The sequence below is a fragment of the Crassostrea angulata genome, chromosome 10, assembly GCF_025612915.1.
Source record: "Crassostrea angulata isolate pt1a10 chromosome 10, ASM2561291v2, whole genome shotgun sequence".
NCBI classification, from domain to species: Eukaryota; Metazoa; Mollusca; class Bivalvia; order Ostreida; family Ostreidae; genus Magallana; species Magallana angulata.
The window spans coordinates 49,467,812-49,488,191 of NC_069120.1; the positions used below are offsets into that span (position 1 = coordinate 49,467,812).

The window sequence follows — 20,380 nt, forward strand, 5'->3', positions numbered from 1 at the left end:
GTGATTATGATCCGTTATACATCTCCTTTCCCATTTGGTTCATGATAATCATATCTGATACACTTTGTTCAAATGTTTCATCAATATGAATATTCATATTTATTTGGTATAAGTACCAAAACTACTCTTATTTCCTTTTTAAGCGAAAACTTTTACAAGCAGTACTTAAAAAATTATCATAGACCTGAGGAATGGTCTCTCCCCAAGGTTTAAGGGGCAACAAGTAAAAAGTCAAACTTTGGAAGACTCTTTGAAGTCAGTGGCTTCATTACACCAAATTACACCACAAAAATACAATAAAAACATAATTTCAGAATCTTTTATTACAAAACAGTCTTAAGTGTTAATATCATCTCTGTACATCATATGTATAAAATGTAAGTATTTGTATACAGACTGTATAAGGTAAAAGCGGAGTAAAAGAAATGAAAATGCATATGAATGTACATGGAAAAACTTTATATAAATATTATGTCCTGTTGTAATTTTGAAAATGCAAAACAAAATGCACAAAACAATGAATTACACCAAAATGAAAACAAATGTGCCGATCATAAGTATGTTACTAATCACAAATTCATGCCCACATGGACCATATTTATACATCCATAAACATGTGTTCCTGTCCCGCAAAAAATCAAATAAGCCCTCTCTTGTCTACTGCAAAGTATGCTAATCTTAAGAAAAAAAAGTTTCTCATATTACATAATCTTTGTGCTCATTTCCTATCATTAACCAGAGAAGAGAGAGAGGATTTCATGATTTGTATACATTGTCACTAAAACCCACTGTCATTATAAGCCTGGAATGATTGCTGACACTTGTTTAATGGTGTCCGAGGGGTCGGTCACGGAGTGACCTATCGTCCTAGAATCCTCATATATCTCGTGGTCGTTTCCACCCTGAAACGTCAAACACACAGTTACTGACCAGTTTATTGATGGTTAGAACTCTTCAATAATAATTCATGCAGTAGTTAATGTATCAAAAATAACAATTTTATGCTTTGGGGATGAACAAAGTTTTAATGATAGAAAGAATACATTTAATGACAATGAAACTGACATGTGATGCATTTACTAATTAATCATCTTTCTCCTGTGTCACTGCAAAATTATTATTTTAATCAGGTGTGCATTAACTAATTAATTACTAGATAATTTCCAATAATCGCCATTTAAAATCTATTGTTTAAAGAAATAAAGCTAACCGCAGTAGTTTTGTCCCCAAAGAAATGGATCGTTTTAATGCCGTCTTTTTCCAGGAACTGGAGGCAGAATGTTTTGTCCCAGCCAGTAGGAAAAACATCAATACTAATTTGTCCCCCGATGGCAAACTTTAGTCCGGCCTCCGGAAAGTTTTTGTATAGAGCCTCAACAAACTTCTTCCTGATGTTATTTTCCTGTAAAAAATATTAGATATTTGATTGATTGGACCGATCAGTGAAATTACTGTACAAGCTACATTTGTTATTGAGGAAAGAGAGATAAGTAGAATGGTGTGATGGAGCAATGTACAATATGCAGAGCTTATGTTGCAGTAAGGCAATGAGGTTATTTGAAAGGAAATGAAGAAATAAAGCAATGCCCTGCATGGGTACTATAAATAGATGCTTATTTTTTATGTAGAATGAAAAACTTTCTCTAGTATGTGAATACATATACAGCAAAACTTGGTTATAATGAAGTCACTTCTTCGTTATATCCATAATTCGTTATAACCCTATAAGAAATTCATTAAATTTACATAACTTTACATAGGGATCCAAGATGACTTCGCTATATCCATGAATTCACAAGATCCGTGTTCGTACTAAACGAGTTTTACTGTACACATATGTTCTAGGGTTAATAACATGATGAGAAACATCCATCACAAAAATCACTTAGTATTTTCTCCAAAGGGTTTCTGGAGGATTTTAATCCTTGTATTATGTTTCATAAGATAGTAAACACGTTATCATACCTTGTCAAAAGCAGCAAATTCATCTCTTTCTTTTTGTGAACAACTCCTCCCCACTGGACATAAATTCAACATACTGCTTCTGAACTCCACAAACGTCCCTCTGTAAAATAAATGAACTATTCTAAATCAGAGAAAACGCTTCATTTGGGTATATCCCTCTATTGGCCTCTAACTATTTTTTTGAGTCGGTAAGGAAACAAAGTAGTGCATTTAGACAAGAGGTTTTTATGCAGAGTGTTCATAAATTTATATTGACATTTAGTGTCAGTAGGCTTGATGCATGTCAGATAAAAGGATTTACAATTTTAAAAGGAAGTGTCAAATTTGAATTATCAATTAGAATTGTTTGATGACCTTGCACACTCTTTCAAAAATTTCGAAATTCTTTTACTTTCATTTGTTTTAGTTTTTTAATAGATGCACAGACGCATTTTGTTGGAAAATAATCAGGCAACCCAGGACAAGATTTTAATAAGAGACAATTTGATGAGCTTTCACTTAAAAGGTCCCTCATTGCTGAAGCTATGAACATTAATATATAGTCCACATGCATTTTCCATAGGCGGTTATGTGAACATTAATATACCCATATCTAAGGGTGCAGTCATGTTGTAAACTAATTCCAAATCTATGTATACTTGATTATCAGAATTTTTAGACCCCTTGGAATCAAATTAAAATTCATAATCAAGCATGCCCTAAAATTCTAGCAAAGGGAAAGGACTCTCATTTTTCTTTGATCTGAGTATTGATATAAAGAAGATATTTTGACTGTAAAACAGTACCGGTAAATGTTCTACCATAATTTACAAGAATATGTTAATCATATTTCAGTGCATTTCACACAACTTCCTGTCGGCTAGTATAAGTACAATAGATAAATATTGTGCTCAGTTTTGAGTGTTAATTTATGTAAGTTTACATAAAGTTTATCTGACTCGATGATATACAGTATTTGTGACATTACCACTACTCACCGTTTGGCAGGAAGCTGTAATTCTGACATGTATTTCAAGGCAAAGTTGATCACTTTCTGTAGACACTCTTCTCCTTTGTTATGAAGGAGATTCTAAATAAAATATCAAGTTATATCATCAGGAACAACTTCATTATAAACAAGATTTTTTGAAGAGATGTGTTGATGAAGAATTACTACCGATAAATACTTTATAGAAGTTATGCAAGTATATGTATTGTAATTCAGAATTTTCAACAAAAACACATAATTAACGTCTTCCTAATTCCCTGTCTTCTTCATGCATGACATTCCCATGACCAACTTCAAATGTTCTTTGTCTTTCCCCTACCCCCTACCTCCCCTTCCTAAGTAGTAACTACTGGTAGTCCACTATACATAGGGCTTATTCTTTCTTTCACGTTTGTCATTTTTGGCCATATTTTTAAAAAAAATATTACTAAAGATATTCTTTGTAAAATGCCACATGAGACAACAAATTTTGTCAAATTTATAACCCTTGCCTTTTGTTTTGATGCACAATGAAATCATTAGCCTTAAGTAACGGGATAGGAGAAATTGTGACAAACCAGACCGGGATTCGAACCCCGGCCCCCTGAATCTCCAGTCAGGTGCTCTACAGACTGCACTATACTCTCCTTACCTCTTGTCCTATCTGCTTTCCTTCCTTGTATGCCACCAGACCATTTTCAGAAAACACATAGTCATATTCATTCACAACTGTAAAATATAATACATAGGAATATTAATGCTCTTAGCAAATGTTTATATTAAACATAACATGCATGGAATCACTGTTTTTGGTTGATGTATTTAAATCTATAGTGTAGATCTATGCCTAGGGTATTGATCAACAGTGATTGCTACTGTGGCAGACAACAAAGTTCATCAACTTATCCTTTATTTTAATATGAGAAACCAGCAAAATAAAACTGCATGTACAGAAATTCATTGAAATTGTCATTATAATTTCTTAGAACAGCAGACATTATCAGTTTAAGAGAAACCTTCCAAAGGAGGAATTACTCAGTCTTTGAATAAAGCTTTGCTATTAATTTCTTTTTCTTTGAACTCCATTTCTTACCATCTCTCCCCATTTGTTCAGCAATTTTGGATAAATCTGAGCCCCCTACCAATCCCACAATGCATTTCTGTTTTAACTTTTTTAGAAAATCCAGCATATCCTGTGGAGCTGCCTGAAATAAAATGAAATAGTATAAGAGTGAATAAAGTATATCAAAGTACAGTTATTACAGTGCATGTTATAATGAGCTTAAATAGCTACCAGGTTGTTCTATGGACTAATGCTGGGGAAAAAGAACAGCTAAGATAAAGCTATTCTTTTATAAAAAAAACATTTTTGACTGCATCTTAAAGAAAAATCCTTTGCTTCCAGAAATCCTTTGCAAAAAATGGATGGCAGATGATGAGATCTTTCTTAAAGCTGAACAGTCAGAACACTATTTGTAAAAGGCATTGTGTACCATATTTCTCTTTCTTTACCACTAATGTCCACTATCCCTACAACCCAAGTTTAAGCAGCAGTCCTCCTAACAGTTTAAAGTATTTTGCTGTAGAGGTCTCACCTGTGTAGACGTACATCTTGCCTTCCCATATGTTACTTGATTGCGATGAAATTATAAAATTTTACACACTTTTTCCAAGCCAGAAGAATACTATCGTCAAATGAACAGGTCAATGCATTATTTACAAACATATTACATGTAATATGAACATCAATCAAGAAATAAATGCACAAAATCCAAAGACTATGAAAGGAATACTACATACACTTTTGCCGCGAGTTTCAGGTGCATGTGCAACTAGGTGTAACAAAATTGAAGGTTTATGTATCAGTTTGATGGTGCCTTCGACTGTAGTTCAGTTTTAATAAGGTAATAAATTGCAAAGGGAACTGCACAGCTTTGTACATACAAAAGAGAATGCTCTCATCAACGAATAATTGATTATCTTGACAATTAACACTATAAAAAATGTCCTGGTGGATCCAAAACTGCTTGGAGATCAATCTCATACACATACTTGCCAACTGACCCGATTTCGTCGGGTCACACCCGATTTTTCAACCCTTCACCCGATTATTTTTTATGACCCGGCGGGTCATGCTTTTCACCCGATTTTTGTTGAACAACCCGAAAATCTCCCGATTTCCGGATTTGGTTCGTAAATTACGTTGCGCGTTTGACTTCCAGTTATGAATCCAAGCTGAGCTTTACCATAGACATATAACGTTATATGTCTATGGATTTACGTAACGCGTAAACAATGCAGATGGCTATAAAAGACACATTAAGTGTAATTATTATCGTGAGTTGTTTTGACTAAGCGAAGGTTTAAATCATTAAGTGTGATGGCTTCCAATAAGAAAAGGTCTTCATCGGGGACAGCGGAATCAAAACCAACAAAAAGAAAACAATATTTTTGTACCTATCAACATATCTGGGAAAATGAATTCCCATAGGTAAAACAAAGTAATCGAGTACAAAACGAGGCTTTTGCGTTCTATGTAACGCACATTTGAATATTGGATTTTGTGCCCAAAATGATCTGACTAAACATTCAAAAACGCTAAGTCATCACTCGTGTATAGAATGCTTTTTAATACACAAAAGTCTTCCAAGTCACTTACAACTTTCAAGCCATCATTTACAGAGTTCAAAAGCAAGGTAAATGTAGCAGAAACTCTTTTTGCATTTTTTTTTTTTAGCTGAACACAACCTACCATTTTCTTTGTCAGATCACTTTACAAAATTCAAAATCAGCAACTGTTAAAGTGCTTCTTTGCAATAAAGTGTTACACATAAGTTTTAATACATACATGTATTTCTATTGTATATACCTATGAAATGCATGATAAATATGTCGTGAATGTCGTTACGCGCCATGACCAGATTTTTTACTTTCCAAATCTGGTCATGACCAGATTTTCACATGTTGGAGGTTGGCAAGTATGCTCATACACCATAGATTGATGAAAAACTTTGTCTGGCTTTTAAGCTAAAACTACGCAATTGGTGCATATTTCGCTTGAAACCGCGTCATTTTTAACTTGTTTCGACGCAAGGAATAGATAGCTATGCCCTACTGAAAGTCCAAGGTCTTGCTAAAATGGTTCTATAGTACATGTACATCCTCAACAGGATATAATATATCCCGTTTGGGCAGTTGGTCCCAACCTATTCAAAGCTTCGCATGACTACACATTACAAGGAGCATTATCTCTCAGTTGATAAAAGTTAAAAGCCCATTCATCAAAAGAATCGAATGGATTACCACAAGGTAAAATATTTGAGCTATTTCATCATCTTTATCATAAAACATGTTCCTTAACTGTGAGTTCGAATTTTCTCTATCCTGATTTATTCGTGTCAATACCATTCGTAATTTTTAAAACTCTACTTTCATTAAAGAACGCCTAGGCATTTCTTAACTTACTTGCCGGGGAGCGGTCAATGTACCGTCCACATCAAATAAACATATCACACTAGCGTCTCGTTGTCGGCTTGCCATGTTGACAGGAAGTGGCGCGTGTCAAAGCAGGGTGAGGGTAAATCAAGTACTCAGTAAATGCCACGTAGTAGTTCAAAAACAGCAAAATTTTTATTATAGACTAATAAATTAATGTTGCTTATAATTAAGTCATCGGAAATTCTAACCATTCTAACACTTTATGAATACATTTCTACTGCTGAGCCCTCTCATTGCATTTTGGTACCTATAAATTATAACTGGATTTTGGGCCATTAATATTTGGAAAAGAAAATATGTAATTTTGGGAGAATGTTGAGAAGCTCATAAGTTTAATTCAGATTACTTCAACTGTTAATTTGCACAATTGGGTGCAGCCATCATTATATTCTCTTTTGAGAAGTGGACAGGCATAGGCTATATCCATGGATGCAGGCTATGCCTGTCCACTTCTCAAAAGAGAATACCATTATTATACAGAAATGTTAACTTTTTAATAGCAGTAGGTGTACTGTTACTATCCACCCAAAGAACCCACCAGATACTACATGCACATTAATCAAGTCACTGGGCAATTACATTGATATATAATAAAGTATATTCACTTCATTGATTTTTATCTATATTGGAGTGTGACCAGTTCGCGCCTAGTGCCGTTTCTTGCCAGTGCATTGTGACGTCATTTTTCATTTATAATTCTATGTGTTGATGAAATGACGTCACAATCGACAGAGGACAAATGATCTTCGATGAGAACAGATCACACACCAGTAGAATATAATCATGAAACACCCTCCTGTATGACTTGATTGCAGTAAATTCAAATTGTAATTAAAATTTAACCATTCTATATCACTTCATGAATACATTTCTACTGCTGAGCCCTCTCATTGCATTTTGGTACCTATAAATCATAACTGGATTTAGGGCCATTAATATTTGGAAAATAGAAAATATGTAATTTTGGGAAAATATTGAGAAGCTCATTTTATATTTAACCTGTAGTTGAAAAATATCCGCATATTAACTTGTGTGAGTTGAGGGGCATGAATAAATGGGGAAATTTATAAATTCAATTGTGATAACTTCAACATGGCGCTTTTTTTTTTTTAACAGAGTCAGGGACCTTTCAATAGCCCTTGTTTAAGACAATCAGGTGCCCTGCATCACATTAATTTTTTATAAAATATGGTCATATCCTGGCTTCAATGACAAATACAGCCAATTAAAAATAATTCTAAAACATCATCTGTACGTACTTTCATTATTTTATATAATAAAACATGAAGTCATTTCTACACATTATGTCTCTGAGAGTAACTACTAAGATTTATAGGCTTGTGATGCTTTTAATTTAAGCTCACGCCTTTTTAATGCTTCAAGTCTTTTCTTTTCAATCACATCCTGTAACGAATTAGACTTATTAGTGTCAGACTGGGTGTTTCCATCACCAGCATTGACTTTTTGACCACCACACACTGGAGTCTCTGGATATATAATCCCTTGTCCTACACGCTCACTCTGTTCAAAAGTCGATAGCACTGGGACATTCACAGTTCCAGGACCTTTTTTCTGCCTTTTCGCTTGAGCCAATTCTTTCTTGCGTTGAATTTCTTCTGGACTGCACTTCCGTGGACTATATTTCGATGATGAAACGTCTTTAACCCTCTCCTTATTTGGTGAGAGGCATAGAGATGATGGGTCATCATGTTTTGTTTGTGAATTATTGAATTCTTGGCTACTTGAAAGTTTCTTAGCAATTGCTGCTTGTCTCTTTTGCTCTATCTCTTCAGGGGTACATTTCTGTGGACTGATACTTTGGTTATGACTTTTTTCCGGAGAACACAATGTCTGAGAACTTGTTGGCTGGCTACTAGATAGCCTCTTAGCTAAAGCAACACTCTTCTTGAGCTCTATTTCCTGCACGGTGCATTTTCTGGGTGTATGCGCCTGGGAGGTCTCTGAAATATTTCTTCTTTTACATGGTGACTTTGTCTCTGTTTGACTAGATTTATCTGGCGTCATGTTTGGTTGGCTGCTTGAGAAGGAACAATTTGCCATAGGTACCTGTGATTCAACAGCATCCAATAGAGCCAGCACCTGAGGTTCACTTAATAAATCTTCCTCATCCGACTGAAACAAATCTGCACTCTCATCTGGAAGCGTTGTACTAGTTGGCTTAACAGAGCTCTTTTGGACATTCTTTAATTCTTCTGTGATTGAGAGGTTCTCACTACGTGATGTAGTACATGAAATGGGTTGAACACCTTGGAATGTTTTCGAAGTTGTTCTTGGTTGAACCGTTTTACTTTTGGGTACAAATGTGTACTCTTTATTTACACATCTTCTTGCACTCTTATTTTTACACTCATTCACCTGGTCAGAGCATTTTGATTTTGTATTGACAGAAGTTCGTAAGTTTTCAGTAATTTCAGTTTTCTTTGCAATATCACTTAAAGATTTTTTGTGTGAATTTTTCAAGTCTTCACTGTCACCTTGTTTCACATTCTCTATTTGACTGTCTAAAATGCAGTCAGTTTCCACAATCTGACAGAGAATATCATCAGATAAACTAGAATTAAGTCCCAGACTATTCCTTTTACTCTTTTTCTTTACATCTGCAGTAGGAGCACTAACTGTTTTTGTTATGGTATGTGTAGGTTTTTTCATGGAACCTGATGGTCTTTGAGGAGTGGTAGCAAAATCATTTTTGTGAGTCCCTTTCTTATAAGAACTTTTGTTGGGTAAAGATCCTGTATTTTTCTGGTCAGAATATTTTCCAGGATTGTGAGCACACACTTTGTTATTCACTTCTTTATTTGAGGAGGTCTTTGTTTCACATTTGTTAGCAAGCTCTCCTGGAGCTTGGGTGGCTCTTATTATAAAGGAGTCTTCTTCATAAAAGTCGTCTTCACTCCATGATGTTTCACTTAGTTTCTCAACTTCCTCAGGTAAAGCACAAGCTTTACCTTCATTCCTTTCAACCTTGCTGATTTTAGATGGACTTTCTGTGACTCCTGACAGAGAACTGCGCTTCCTTTTTTCAGCAGATGATCTTATTTTTGTTCCCAAGGGAGACCTTTCTTTCTTGATCCTCATTGACAGTTTTTCCTGTAAAACAGAAGATAAGGTGTCTGTGGCTTCTCGCTTCTCTTTCTGAGCTCTTTGTGGAGGAAAGCTGTTGGTAGGAGAAAAGGAAGTAAGGTTTGTTGCCGTAAATTTTGAAGAGATATCTGGCGCGTCAGAGTCCATCCACAATCCCAGAAGTCCATTTTTGCTTTTGTCCTCCAAATCTTCTGTGTCAGCATCACTGGTTGTTGACAATGTCTGTACGATATCCACTACATTATTTTTTATATGTTTGTCCCTCCTATGCCTGGAGCGGATAATTTTCCGCATGTCAGGAGATGTACAGTCCCAAAACACCTCTGCTGAGGTATCTTGTGAACACAGAAAAGTGTCTTTTTCACAGCTTGGGATGACCTGGGATATAAAGCTTCCATCCCCATGCTCCGACTCCTCGTCAATGTTAATGATTTCAGGTTTTTCAGTAACATGTTTCTTAAGTTTTGTTATTCTTCTCGTCTGCGTTTTGGGAATGGGTTCTGAAAGTTTGTCATTATCAACTTTGCTGGGATCCTCACCATTATTCTCTTTTGCTTTCGATTGTGCCCTGGTGCTCTTTCGTAAACTTGGACGTTTTGTTGCCATCTTAAATTCCTGACACAAAAAGGAGACATTTCCCGATCTCTATACTTGGAATAATACCCATGGACGGTACATTTTTTGCCTCAGCTGTAATTCTTCTTTTCAAAAACATGGCCTGGTTTTACTATTACGCGAACTTCGAACCCGATGTAAATACACTAGGTTGTCGTGTAAACGTGTCTTTCACTCTTTGATCATGTGAAGTTACATATAACGGTAACAAACTCCGAAATCCCGTTTAATGTAAAGAGATTAGACCGCTAAAGTCATCGACTGAATAAGGTAGAGAGGAATTTTTATGTTGTTTTAAAATTTAAGGTTTTACACAATACATAATCTTTTGACAGGTTAACCCGAAGTGCCTCGACTAAACTTATTTTAATACTTAGGCTAACCTAATTAATGTATTAATTCTTAAGTTGGTTAGAGCAGGGACATGTATTTCTCTGGTTAGAGTTTAACCCAAATATGATCATATTTTAAAAGCAATTGATCAAGGCCAATCATGTTGCATGATATTTTGTGACTTGATTGACCGCGTCTGGCATAAAGGTTTATTGTTTAAACTCCATACTTATGGTATCACAGGGAATCTGTTTAAATGGTTTAATAGTTATCTTGTTAATAGAAAGCAAAAGGTTATGTATCGAGAAGTGTTGTCGTCTACAAAGCCTGTGAATGCCGGAGTGCCTAAAGGCTCCGTCCTTGGGCCATTGTTATTTCTTATTTATGTAAATGATATAGCAGATAATATGTTAACATTCTGTAGACTTTTTGCAGATGATAATAGTTTTCAACATGCTGCAATCAATGTACAAGATATAGAATTTAATCTAAATCAAGATCTTTTAAATCTGGAAATTTGGTCTAAGAAATGGCTTTTGAGCTTCAATCCTTCAAAAACCAAAGCAGTTCATTTTAATATTAAAAAAAAATACTGTAAATCCCTTGTTAAAATTTCAAGATCGTGATTTGGAATTCGTGTCTTCTCACAAACATTTAGGTGTTATTTTTTCTGAGGATCTTTCATGGACAGTTTATATCAACTCTATTACGGTATATCAAATGCTCAAAAGAAATTGGGACTAATGAAAAAACTCAAATTTAAACTTAATAGAAAGTCACTATCATTGTTATATACTTCATTTATAAGACCTCAGTTAGAATATGCATCTGATGTATGTGGCGGGTGCACTTTCACTGATTCCGAAAGGCTAGAACAAATACAATTGATTGCAGCAAGAATCGTCACAGGATTACCTATTTTTGCTTCTAGGGATTCTCTTTATTTCGAAACAGGGTGGGAAACACTTGATACTAGAAGGAAAATGTCCAGGCTGAAAACCATGTATAAAATTGATAGAAACTTTTTACCCAATTATGTAATGGATATTTTCCCAAATAAACGTGTTAATGCATCCAATTATTTTACAAGAAGTGCACAAAATTATTGTATACCAAAATGTCGTTTACAATTGTATAAATCTTCATTTGTTCCCTTTGTTGTTAATGAATAGAATGCGCTTTCAAAGGATGTCCGACTGATCACAGTGCTTATAATTGTTAAAATCTTTACAGCATTCCTATCATCATCCAGACAAAATGCCGACATCACAGGAGCTATCAGAGGTGATGAGCGTCTACCCAAAGCTGAAGTATTTTGAGGAGCTTTCCTGTGGACTGACAGACTCACTGCAGACCTCTTTGTTTGCTGACGTACAGATCGAGGTGGAAGGGGAGACCTTCAATTGCCACCGGATTATCCTGGCTTCCATGTCTCATTACTTTAAAACCATGTTCACTTCAAGTACGTTTCTTTGTTCTTTTTTTTATTGTTTAAAATTCTTCTTTTTGGGGGGAGGGGGGGTGTATTTAATAAAACCTTTTTCCAAGCAATGTTGCTCATGTAGAGGCTGAAGCTATTACCCTGTTTCAGAGTCATTGACTCCTTCTAGATGGAACACCAGTCCATCTCTCAGGTTCATTCCTGCAGCATATGCTGGTACTTATTTTCAGCTGGGCAATCTGATTAAAAAAAAAAGTTCTATACAATAGTGCAAAGCGTAGAAAGATCTGACAATTAAATCAAAGTTCATTGTGACGTCACAGAACATTACCTTCAATGGGATGTGTTTAGATCTCTATGCTTGCACTATTGTAGAGGTCTGTATTTTGAGAAGATTGTCAGCTTGGTGGACTAAGACAGTGTCTTCTTTTTAGAGTAAATAACACATAAAAATAAGTGCCCACAATGGGAATTGAATTGGCAAACTTTTGTTTACTGGCTCAATGCCTATAGAACACATGGCTCAGTGGTCGTGGGCATTAGGCCAGTAACTGAAAGGTCGCTGGTTCAAACCCAGCTGTGGTCACTGGATGTTGTGTGTTGTGCGCTTTATAGACAGGCACTTTATCTATATTATATTAGTCAACCTAGCTGAAATTGGGTATCGACTTAAGCTAGGGGTTAACCTGCGACGGACTGGTGTCCCATCCAGGGGAGTCAATGACTCTCATCCGCTTAGCATCACAGATACTGGGAATTGGCACCAGCCTTCTGCGCCTTCATGGCATGGAGAAAGTTTTAAATTTAAGTTTTTTTTAAACTCAATGCCTATAACCACTGAGCCACAGTCTCCACTTGAAGGAGGGGAGGGTAATTTTTCATCATGATAAGACCGCGGAACATTAACTGAAATATACAGCTTATATTAATTTTACCTGTTACAGTCAAAACATTTAAATCAGAAATTGGGAGGGACAAAATGACGTGGAAAGTTTTAAATTTAGTTTTTAGCAACATGTTTATAAAGTACAGAAATTTCAATGTGTTTTACCAAGTACTTACTCTTACATTTAATGATTGTAGAATTCAAGGAGAGTAGTTTACCAAAAGTCCATCTCAAGGATTTGAATAAAGAAATCTTTAGAGCAGCTCTGGAATACATTTACACAGGTCAAAGTTCAGTCAAGAACAGCAATGTCTATCATCTGCTTTCGTGCTCATCAATGTTACAAATCAAAGGCCTCCAATCCATCTGTAGTGAGTTTCTACAGAAAAGCTTATGTCATAATAATTGTATAGGGATCTGGAAGATGGCTACAGGGCATGGGTTACCAGAACTACAGAAAAAGAGCTGGGAAACGATCCAGGAAAACTTCCCGGAAGTCTCGAAATGTGACGAGTTTTTGCATCTGTCTCAGGATGAACTGATTCAGATCATTGACTGCAAAGACTTATTTACAGTCAAAGAGGAAGATGTCTGTGATGCTGTCCTGAGGTGGGTAAAAGGGGACCCCAATAGGAAGAAAGGCCTGGTGGCTGTATTCAAAGTGCTGCGACTAACCCAGATGTCCCTGGATTATCTCTGCAATGTCAGGGAAGGTGAGGAAATTGAAGAATGCTCAGGCTGCCGAACTCTAGTCTTGGAGGCTATTGATAAAATTAATTCTGCCCTCCCCAATGAGTTCTCCTGCCCCGAGTCGGAGTACAGACAGGAAGAAGTGGTTTGTATGGTGGGAACGAGGAGCAGGGAACCCAACCCTCAGAAGATCGAGGTCCTGTGCTACAGCTTCAGACATAACAACAAGTTCAAGTTCTCCACTCTTCCTGTAGAACCAGGCCCATGTTTTGCTGTCTGTATTCTCAACAGAGATATTTACATTTCTGGAGGGTACAACCAGCAGAATCTGATGCTTCACTTTAACACGGAGCACAACACGTGGACAGAGTGCAAGCAGATGAAAATAGAAAGGTGGTCCCACTCTATGGTGGCTGTCGGGAAGCACCTCTATTTGCTGGGCGGGACATCCAGAACCAACGAGACCCTCTCCAGCATTGAAAAGTTTGACCCAGAAACAGGAACGTACGAAGAAGTAGGTCATCTAGAAGTACCAGTCTCCTCCATGACTGCTGCAGTCTTTGGGACCAAAATCATAACCTTTGGAGGCAAGCTGGGAGACCGAAACTCAGCCTCTGTAATTCAATTCTTCGACATCTCCAATAAAACTAAGGGTGTGCTGGGGAACCTCCCGGAGTCCTGCGCGGGCAGCATGGGACGAGCGGTTTATTTTGAGGACAGACTGATCATTGTTTTCCGTGAGGGTCAGGTCGTGGAGTACTCGGAAGACACCGGACCCTCCATAGTCTGCATGATCGACAAATTTGATCACTTTGGGGCAGTGAATCACAATGGGGAAATCCTGGTCCTAGGGAATCGCAGTGGGAGTTTCTATGCCGTCCTGTTTAATCCATACAGCGGAAAATCCAGACACATTCCGGCCCCCTTCAAAGCTCCGATGTGTAACTTTTATTGCTTGAAAACCACTGTCAGCAAAAAGTATTTAAAATAGTAAAGGACCTTTTATATTCTATTTACATTTTCTTTCTTTTACATACTTTTTTATGCAATGCATATAATTTGTAATGTTTCATGAACAAAGTCAGCACAATTAACATGTATTTTTATACCCTTGTTTATTTGACCTTTTTGCTTGTTGTAAAACAACCCGTACTTTCCTACTGTTTTCTACTTACCATGTGTGATGGCAATAGTGCCAAAATGTAGTATTTTAAATGAAAAAAAAAATAAATTTTTTGAGTAGTCAAAATTGACTTTAGATTACTTTTTGTTCACCTGTACCTGTCTACCAGGTACATACCTATGTGCCTCTACCATCACCAACACCCATTAAATGTATTTAAACTATTAAAACAGATAAACTACCTCATCCTCAATACTCATCTGAAACAGGACAAGAAAGGTTTGTAAAATTAAAATAGTGAAAGAATAAATTTGTCACTTGGCCACAACCAACCAGTTTCTTTATTAACTTAATACAAAGATAGAAAATATATCAATATTTTAAAAAGTTGCCTTTTCATGTATTATAAATCAATGTAACTTATAATTAGCCATGCAATTAAGTTACGCACCAGTTACCTGTGCTATGGCCTATAATTTCACAGCGTAAAAAGTGAATTGATCGTTAATTACGGAATACATGTATTTACATCTACCAAGTATTAGTTCCTCTATTTCTTACGGAAACTTATAGTTAATTCATAGTTCTATAGAAACACCTACACGCCCCTTAATCGATTGGTCAATACAGCTGCTGAGACTGACAAGAAATTGACAGGACTGAAATTGACACGCCCTGTTTATCGATTGGTCCAGGGACGTACATACTAAGTATATATGTTCCTGATTGGTCGAAGCCTACAGCGACCGAAGAAAATCACGGACTGCAGGAAATAATCATGATGATGTCACGACAGACTCAAAGTCTCACAGGAGACAATTTGGCTGTTTCTTTTACAGTAATTTAGTGAATTTTACCCACTTTTTATTATCAATTTATTAATTAGTTATAAAATATAAATATAAACAATAAAATGCTTTCTTCGATGATTCATGCGGGTTATGGAGGTAGCGAGCATTTCAGTGTTAATTTTGGAAAACGCCTGCTATCAAATATTACACTCTACAATCTATGACATATGTATATAAGTAATACATATGTCATAGAGTGTAGAGCGGATACGATGCCCCTGTGGTTAGGGTGTTTGATTTTTTAAATTAGATCTATTGGGTACGGCTTAGTAATTTATTTATTTTTTATTTTTTTTGGGGGGGGGGTGAAGGGGGCAGACTTACCTGATTCCCAGTATCCTGACAAGCAAGAGAGTAAAAATGTCTTTATTGATTAAGGTATTCGATGTATAACGACCACATTTTTTACCTAATAAATGAATGGTCTGATATTCTTAATCATGATAACATTTTGAAGTTGTTATCAAATAAAAATACTCCACCAAAGGAATTTTCAAAATATTGATTATGGTCCAACTAATTACACATTGAATTTTGGATTGAAGTCTATGGGCAACGTATGTTTTAATAAAATATTGTAAAAAGTAACTTGAAATTTGTAAAAAGTAACTTGAAATTTGTAAAACTCTCTTGGTTAATACATGCATAAACTTTCTCTATATTAAAATATGAAATAAAATGAATCATTTACCACAGATATTTTGACGAAATTAAAATTTTCTTTTTTTCAACAAGGGGAGATAACTCTTTAAAAAATTTTAAGGTGCAAAATGACCGGCTTCTTACATGTTGTCAGTCATGTGAATTTAAGGTATAGCTCGCGGGTTTACTGCTTGCGAGAAAACCTACCCTGAAAATTTGTCCACGTGATCGATAGGTTTCAGAGATTTATTTCTAAAATTTATTTGAGATTCGTCTGCGTAGTAATAATGTTATCGTGATTCAAACACAGTGTCGCTGATAAAATCAAGCAACGCCATTTCAATGAAATATATAGTAAAATGCATATCTTAGTCGAAAACCGCATTTCAAAACACTATGCTCCAAACTTTTAAACGATCTAGACGAACTTGATTTTACTCAACACAATAACAGAAGAGATAATTTTGAATCAATTTATTAAAAAAAATCAATATGTGTGCTCGGCCAATTTTTCGTAAAACAACTTTTAAGATTTAAAAGATTTCACAAAATCCTATATTTTTATCACGACGTTAGCCCGACGTCATCAATTTCTTTCGTCTGAGAACCAAATACAAAAATGCGCTGGTTGACCAGACTAGCTAATTAACACATATTAGAACATGCAAACCTAATTAACATTATTATGAATGTTTTGGAATCCATAAAGGAAATAAATGTACGGTTGTGAGGAGAAGAAACATGGCTACTTTTCTTTTCAATGAGTCAGTCATGCATTCAATGCAAAAATAATTACCATACAAGTATTGACATATAAATAAGTTTGTAATCGCATTCGATAACTAGCTAAAGCCAAAATAATTTAATAGTTAGATCGGTATTTGAAAATACAGAATTCATAATTGTGAAACGAGCGAAGTTGATACATACGGTTCAACTTATTAAGGTTTTCCGCTGGGAGCGGGAAACCTTACTATTATTCTGAAAAATTTTCAAATTTCTTATTAGGGTCTTCCGTTTTCAACGGAAGACCCTCTTGTTATTCTTCGGTTTCTTTTTATTAGGGTCTTCCGTTTCCAACGGAAGACCCTCTTGTTATTCTATTGTTTCTTTTTATTATTATTATTATTATTCTTTTTCTTTTCTTCTGACTCCTTTTTTGCTTCATAACTCAAAAAGTTTTTAACCGATTTTGATGAAATTTTCAGAGATGCTTGCAAGTTGGCGTCCCTCAAAAATGTTAAAGTTTTATAAAGAACGTCCCCTCCGTTTTGACGTGACGTCATTTTTAAAAATTTCAAAAAGTCATTTTGTCCCGGACTTTTCTCAAAAACGCTTTAAGAAAGAGGCTTGAAAATTTCAATGGTGATGATTTGGTCGATTTACCTCTGTAATAAGGCTGGAAATGAAAATCTGTCACTTCCGGTCGAAACCGGAAGTGAAACAAATTTTTCGAAAAAATGAATTTTCTGATCAAATGAAAAATGAATATGTGTTTTGTAGAGCTTAATTAGCTGAATCAAACACTGAAAGCTGTTTTAAAATCGGACGATGCATTACAGAGATATCGGGGTTTAAAAATTGATTTTTCCGGAAATTTTGATTCCGCGTCCTTGGTTTAAAAAATAGCGTAATGTTCAAAGTAATATTAACTCGTACCAAAAATAATTGTTAAGTCGTACTTGAACAATTCGGATTTTTTTTGTTAAGTTGTTCTTGAAATCGGAAAGGTGTTTGTTAAGTCGTACTTAAAATCATTCGTATTTTGTTAAGTCGTACCAGGAATAATTCGATTTTTTTATCTTTTCATTTTAGTTACTCTTGTTATTGGTTTAAGAGCTCTGCTTCTTACAGGAACTTCCAGCTTTACTTCCGACATTAACGGAAGACCCACTCGTTGCTTTGCAACGAGCTTTGCTCTAGTTATTATTATTTTACTTTTTCTTTTTTTTCTGACTCCTTTTTTGCTTCATAACTCAAAAAATTTTCAACTGATTTCAATGAAACTTCCAGAGATTTTAGCAAGTTATCGTCCCTCAATGATGTTAAAGTTTAAAAGACAACGTCATTACCATTTTGACGTGACGTCATTTTTAAAATTTTAAAAAAGTCATTTTGTCCGGGACTTTTCTCAAAAACGCTTTAAGATAGAGGCTTAAAATTTTCAATGTTTATGATTTGGTCAATTTACCTCTGTAATGAAGCTATATAATAAAAATCTGTCACTTCCGGTCGAAACTGGAAGCGAATCAAATTTTTTGAAAAAATGAATTTTCTGATCAAATCAAAAATGAATATGTGTTTTATTAAGCTTATCAAGCTGAATCCAACACTGAAAGCCGTTTTAAAATCGGACGATTCATTAAAGAGATATCGGGGTTTAAAAATTGATTTTTCCGGAAATTTTGTTGCCGTGTCCTTGGTTTAAAAAATAGCGTAATGTTCAAAGTAAAATTAACTCGTACCAAAAATAATTGTTAAGTCGTACTTGAACAATTCGGATTTTTTTGTTAAGTCGTTCTTGAAATCGGAAAGGTGTTTGTTAAGTCGTACTTAAAATCATTCGGATTTTGTTAAGTCGTACCAGGAATAATTCGATTTTTTCATCTTTTTATTTTAGTTACGCTTGTTAATGGTTTAAGAGCTCTGCTTCTTACAGGAACTTCCAGCTTTACTTCCGACATTAACGGAAGACCCACTCGTTGCTTTGCAACGAGCTTTGCTCTAGTTATTATTATTATTCTTTTTCTTTTCTTCTGACTCCTTTTTTGCTTCATAACTCAAAAGGTTTTTAACCGATTTTGATGAAATTTTCAGAGATTTTTGCAAGTTGGCGTCCCTCAAAAATGTTAAAGTTTTAAAGAGAACGTCACTTCCGTTTTGACGTTACGTCATTTTTAAAAATTTAAAAAAGTCATTTTGTCCGGGACTTTTCTCAAAAACGCTTTAAGATAGAGGCTTGAAATTTTGAATGGTTATGATTTGATCGATTTACCTCTGTAATAAGGCTGGAAATGAAAATCTATCACTTCCGGTCGAAACCGGAAGTAAAACAAATTTTTCGAAAAAATGAATTTTCTGATATAATCAAAAATGTATATGTGTTTTGTAGAGCTTATTAAGCTGAATCTAACACTGAAAGCCGTTTTAAAATCGGACGATGCATTACAGAGATATCGGGGTTTAAAAATTGATTTTTCCGGAAATTTTGATTCCGCGTCCTTGGTTTAAAAAATAGCGTAATGTTCAAAGTAATATTAACTCGTACCAAAAATAATTGTTAAGTCGTACTTGGACACATTCGGATTTTTTTTGTTAAGTCGTTCTTGAAATCAGAAAGGTTTTTGTTAAGTCGTACTTAAAATGATTCGGATTTTGTTAAGTCGTACCAGGAATAATTCGATTTTTTTCATCTTTTTATTTTAGTTACTCTTGTTATTGGTTTAAGAGATGTGCATCTTACAGGAACTTCCAGCTTTACTTCCGTTATTAACGGAAGACCCACTCGTTGCTTTGCAACGAGCTTTGCTCTAGTTAGGGTCTTCCGTTTCCAACGGAAGACCCTCTTGTTATTCTTCGGTTTCTTTCTATTATTATTAGGGTCTTCCGTTTTCAACGGAAGACCCTCTTGTTATTCTTCGGTTTCTTTTTATTATTATTATACTTTTTCTTTTTTTTTCTGACTCCTTCTCGGCTTTATAACTCAAAAAGTTTCCAACCGATTTTGATGAAATTCTCAGAGATAATGTGAAACTATTATCCCTCAAAGATGTTAAAGTTTTCTTGACAACGTCACTTCCGTTTTTACGTTACGTCATTTTTAAAATTTTCAAAAAGTCATTTTGTCCGCGGCGTTTCTCAAAAACGCTTTAAGATAGAGGCTTGAAATTTTCAATGGTTATGATTTGGTCGATTTACCTCTGTAATAAGGCTCGAAATGAAAATCTGTCACTTTTGGTTGAAACCGGAAGTGAAACAAATTTTTCGAAAAAATGAATTTTCTGATCAAATCAAAAACGAATATGCGTTTTGTAGAGCTTATTAAGCTGAATCTAACACTGAAATCCGTTTTAAAATCGGACAATGCATAACAGAGATATCGGGGTTTAAAAATTGATTTTTCCGGAAATTTTGATTCCGCTTCCTTGGTTTAAAAAATAGCGTAATGTTCAAAGTAAAATTAACTCGTACCAAAAATAATTGTTAAGTCGTACTTGAACACATTCGGATTTTTTTTGTTAAGTCGTTCTTGAAATCGGAAATG

The 20,380-nt window shown here is 35.2% G+C and overlaps 2 protein-coding genes across 3 annotated transcripts; one reads left to right on the forward strand and one right to left on the reverse strand.

Moving 5' to 3' along the window:
• Window positions 1-303: 303 nt before the first annotated feature.
• On the reverse strand, window positions 304-10,258 carry LOC128166118 (uncharacterized). Its single transcript, XM_052831063.1, has 7 exons — window positions 9,230-10,258; window positions 4,026-4,137; window positions 3,585-3,661; window positions 2,943-3,034; window positions 1,966-2,065; window positions 1,211-1,402; window positions 304-902 (listed from the first exon to the last, which is right to left on the reverse strand). The coding sequence occupies exons 1-7, from the start codon at window positions 10,139-10,141 to the stop codon at window positions 795-797; spliced, it is 1,593 nt and encodes a 530-aa protein (XP_052687023.1). The 5' UTR covers window positions 10,142-10,258; the 3' UTR covers window positions 304-794.
• Window positions 6,093-14,770, forward strand: LOC128166120 (kelch-like protein 10). 2 transcript variants are annotated; one of them, XM_052831064.1, is made up of 3 exons: window positions 6,093-6,241; window positions 11,717-11,945; window positions 13,008-14,770. In XM_052831064.1, the coding sequence occupies exons 1-3, from the start codon at window positions 6,227-6,229 to the stop codon at window positions 14,489-14,491; spliced, it is 1,728 nt and encodes a 575-aa protein (XP_052687024.1). In that variant the 5' UTR covers window positions 6,093-6,226; the 3' UTR covers window positions 14,492-14,770. The 2 variants fall into 2 exon arrangements, with proteins under 2 accessions (XP_052687024.1, XP_052687025.1); XM_052831065.1 differs by lacking the exon at window positions 6,093-6,241 and adding an exon at window positions 10,270-10,420 and having other exon boundaries at window positions 13,008-14,769.
• The last annotated feature ends 5,610 nt before the right edge of the window (window positions 14,771-20,380 follow it).

Coding starts and splice junctions, on each gene's coding strand:
- LOC128166120 (XM_052831064.1), top strand. Junction 11,946..13,007: donor TAAAACCATGTTCACTTCAA/GTACGTTTCTTT, acceptor TAATGATTGTAG/AATTCAAGGAGAGTAGTTTA.
- LOC128166118 (XM_052831063.1), bottom strand. CDS start 10,141: ATGGCAACAAAACGTCCAAGTTTACGAAAGAGCACCAGGGCACAATCG. Junction 4,138..9,229: donor ATAAAGAAGTGAATAACAAA/GTGTGTGCTCAC, acceptor ATTTTATTTCAG/GCAGCTCCACAGGATATGCT. Junction 2,066..2,942: donor TTACAGCTTCCTGCCAAACG/GTGAGTAGTGGT, acceptor TTTATTTTACAG/AGGGACGTTTGTGGAGTTCA.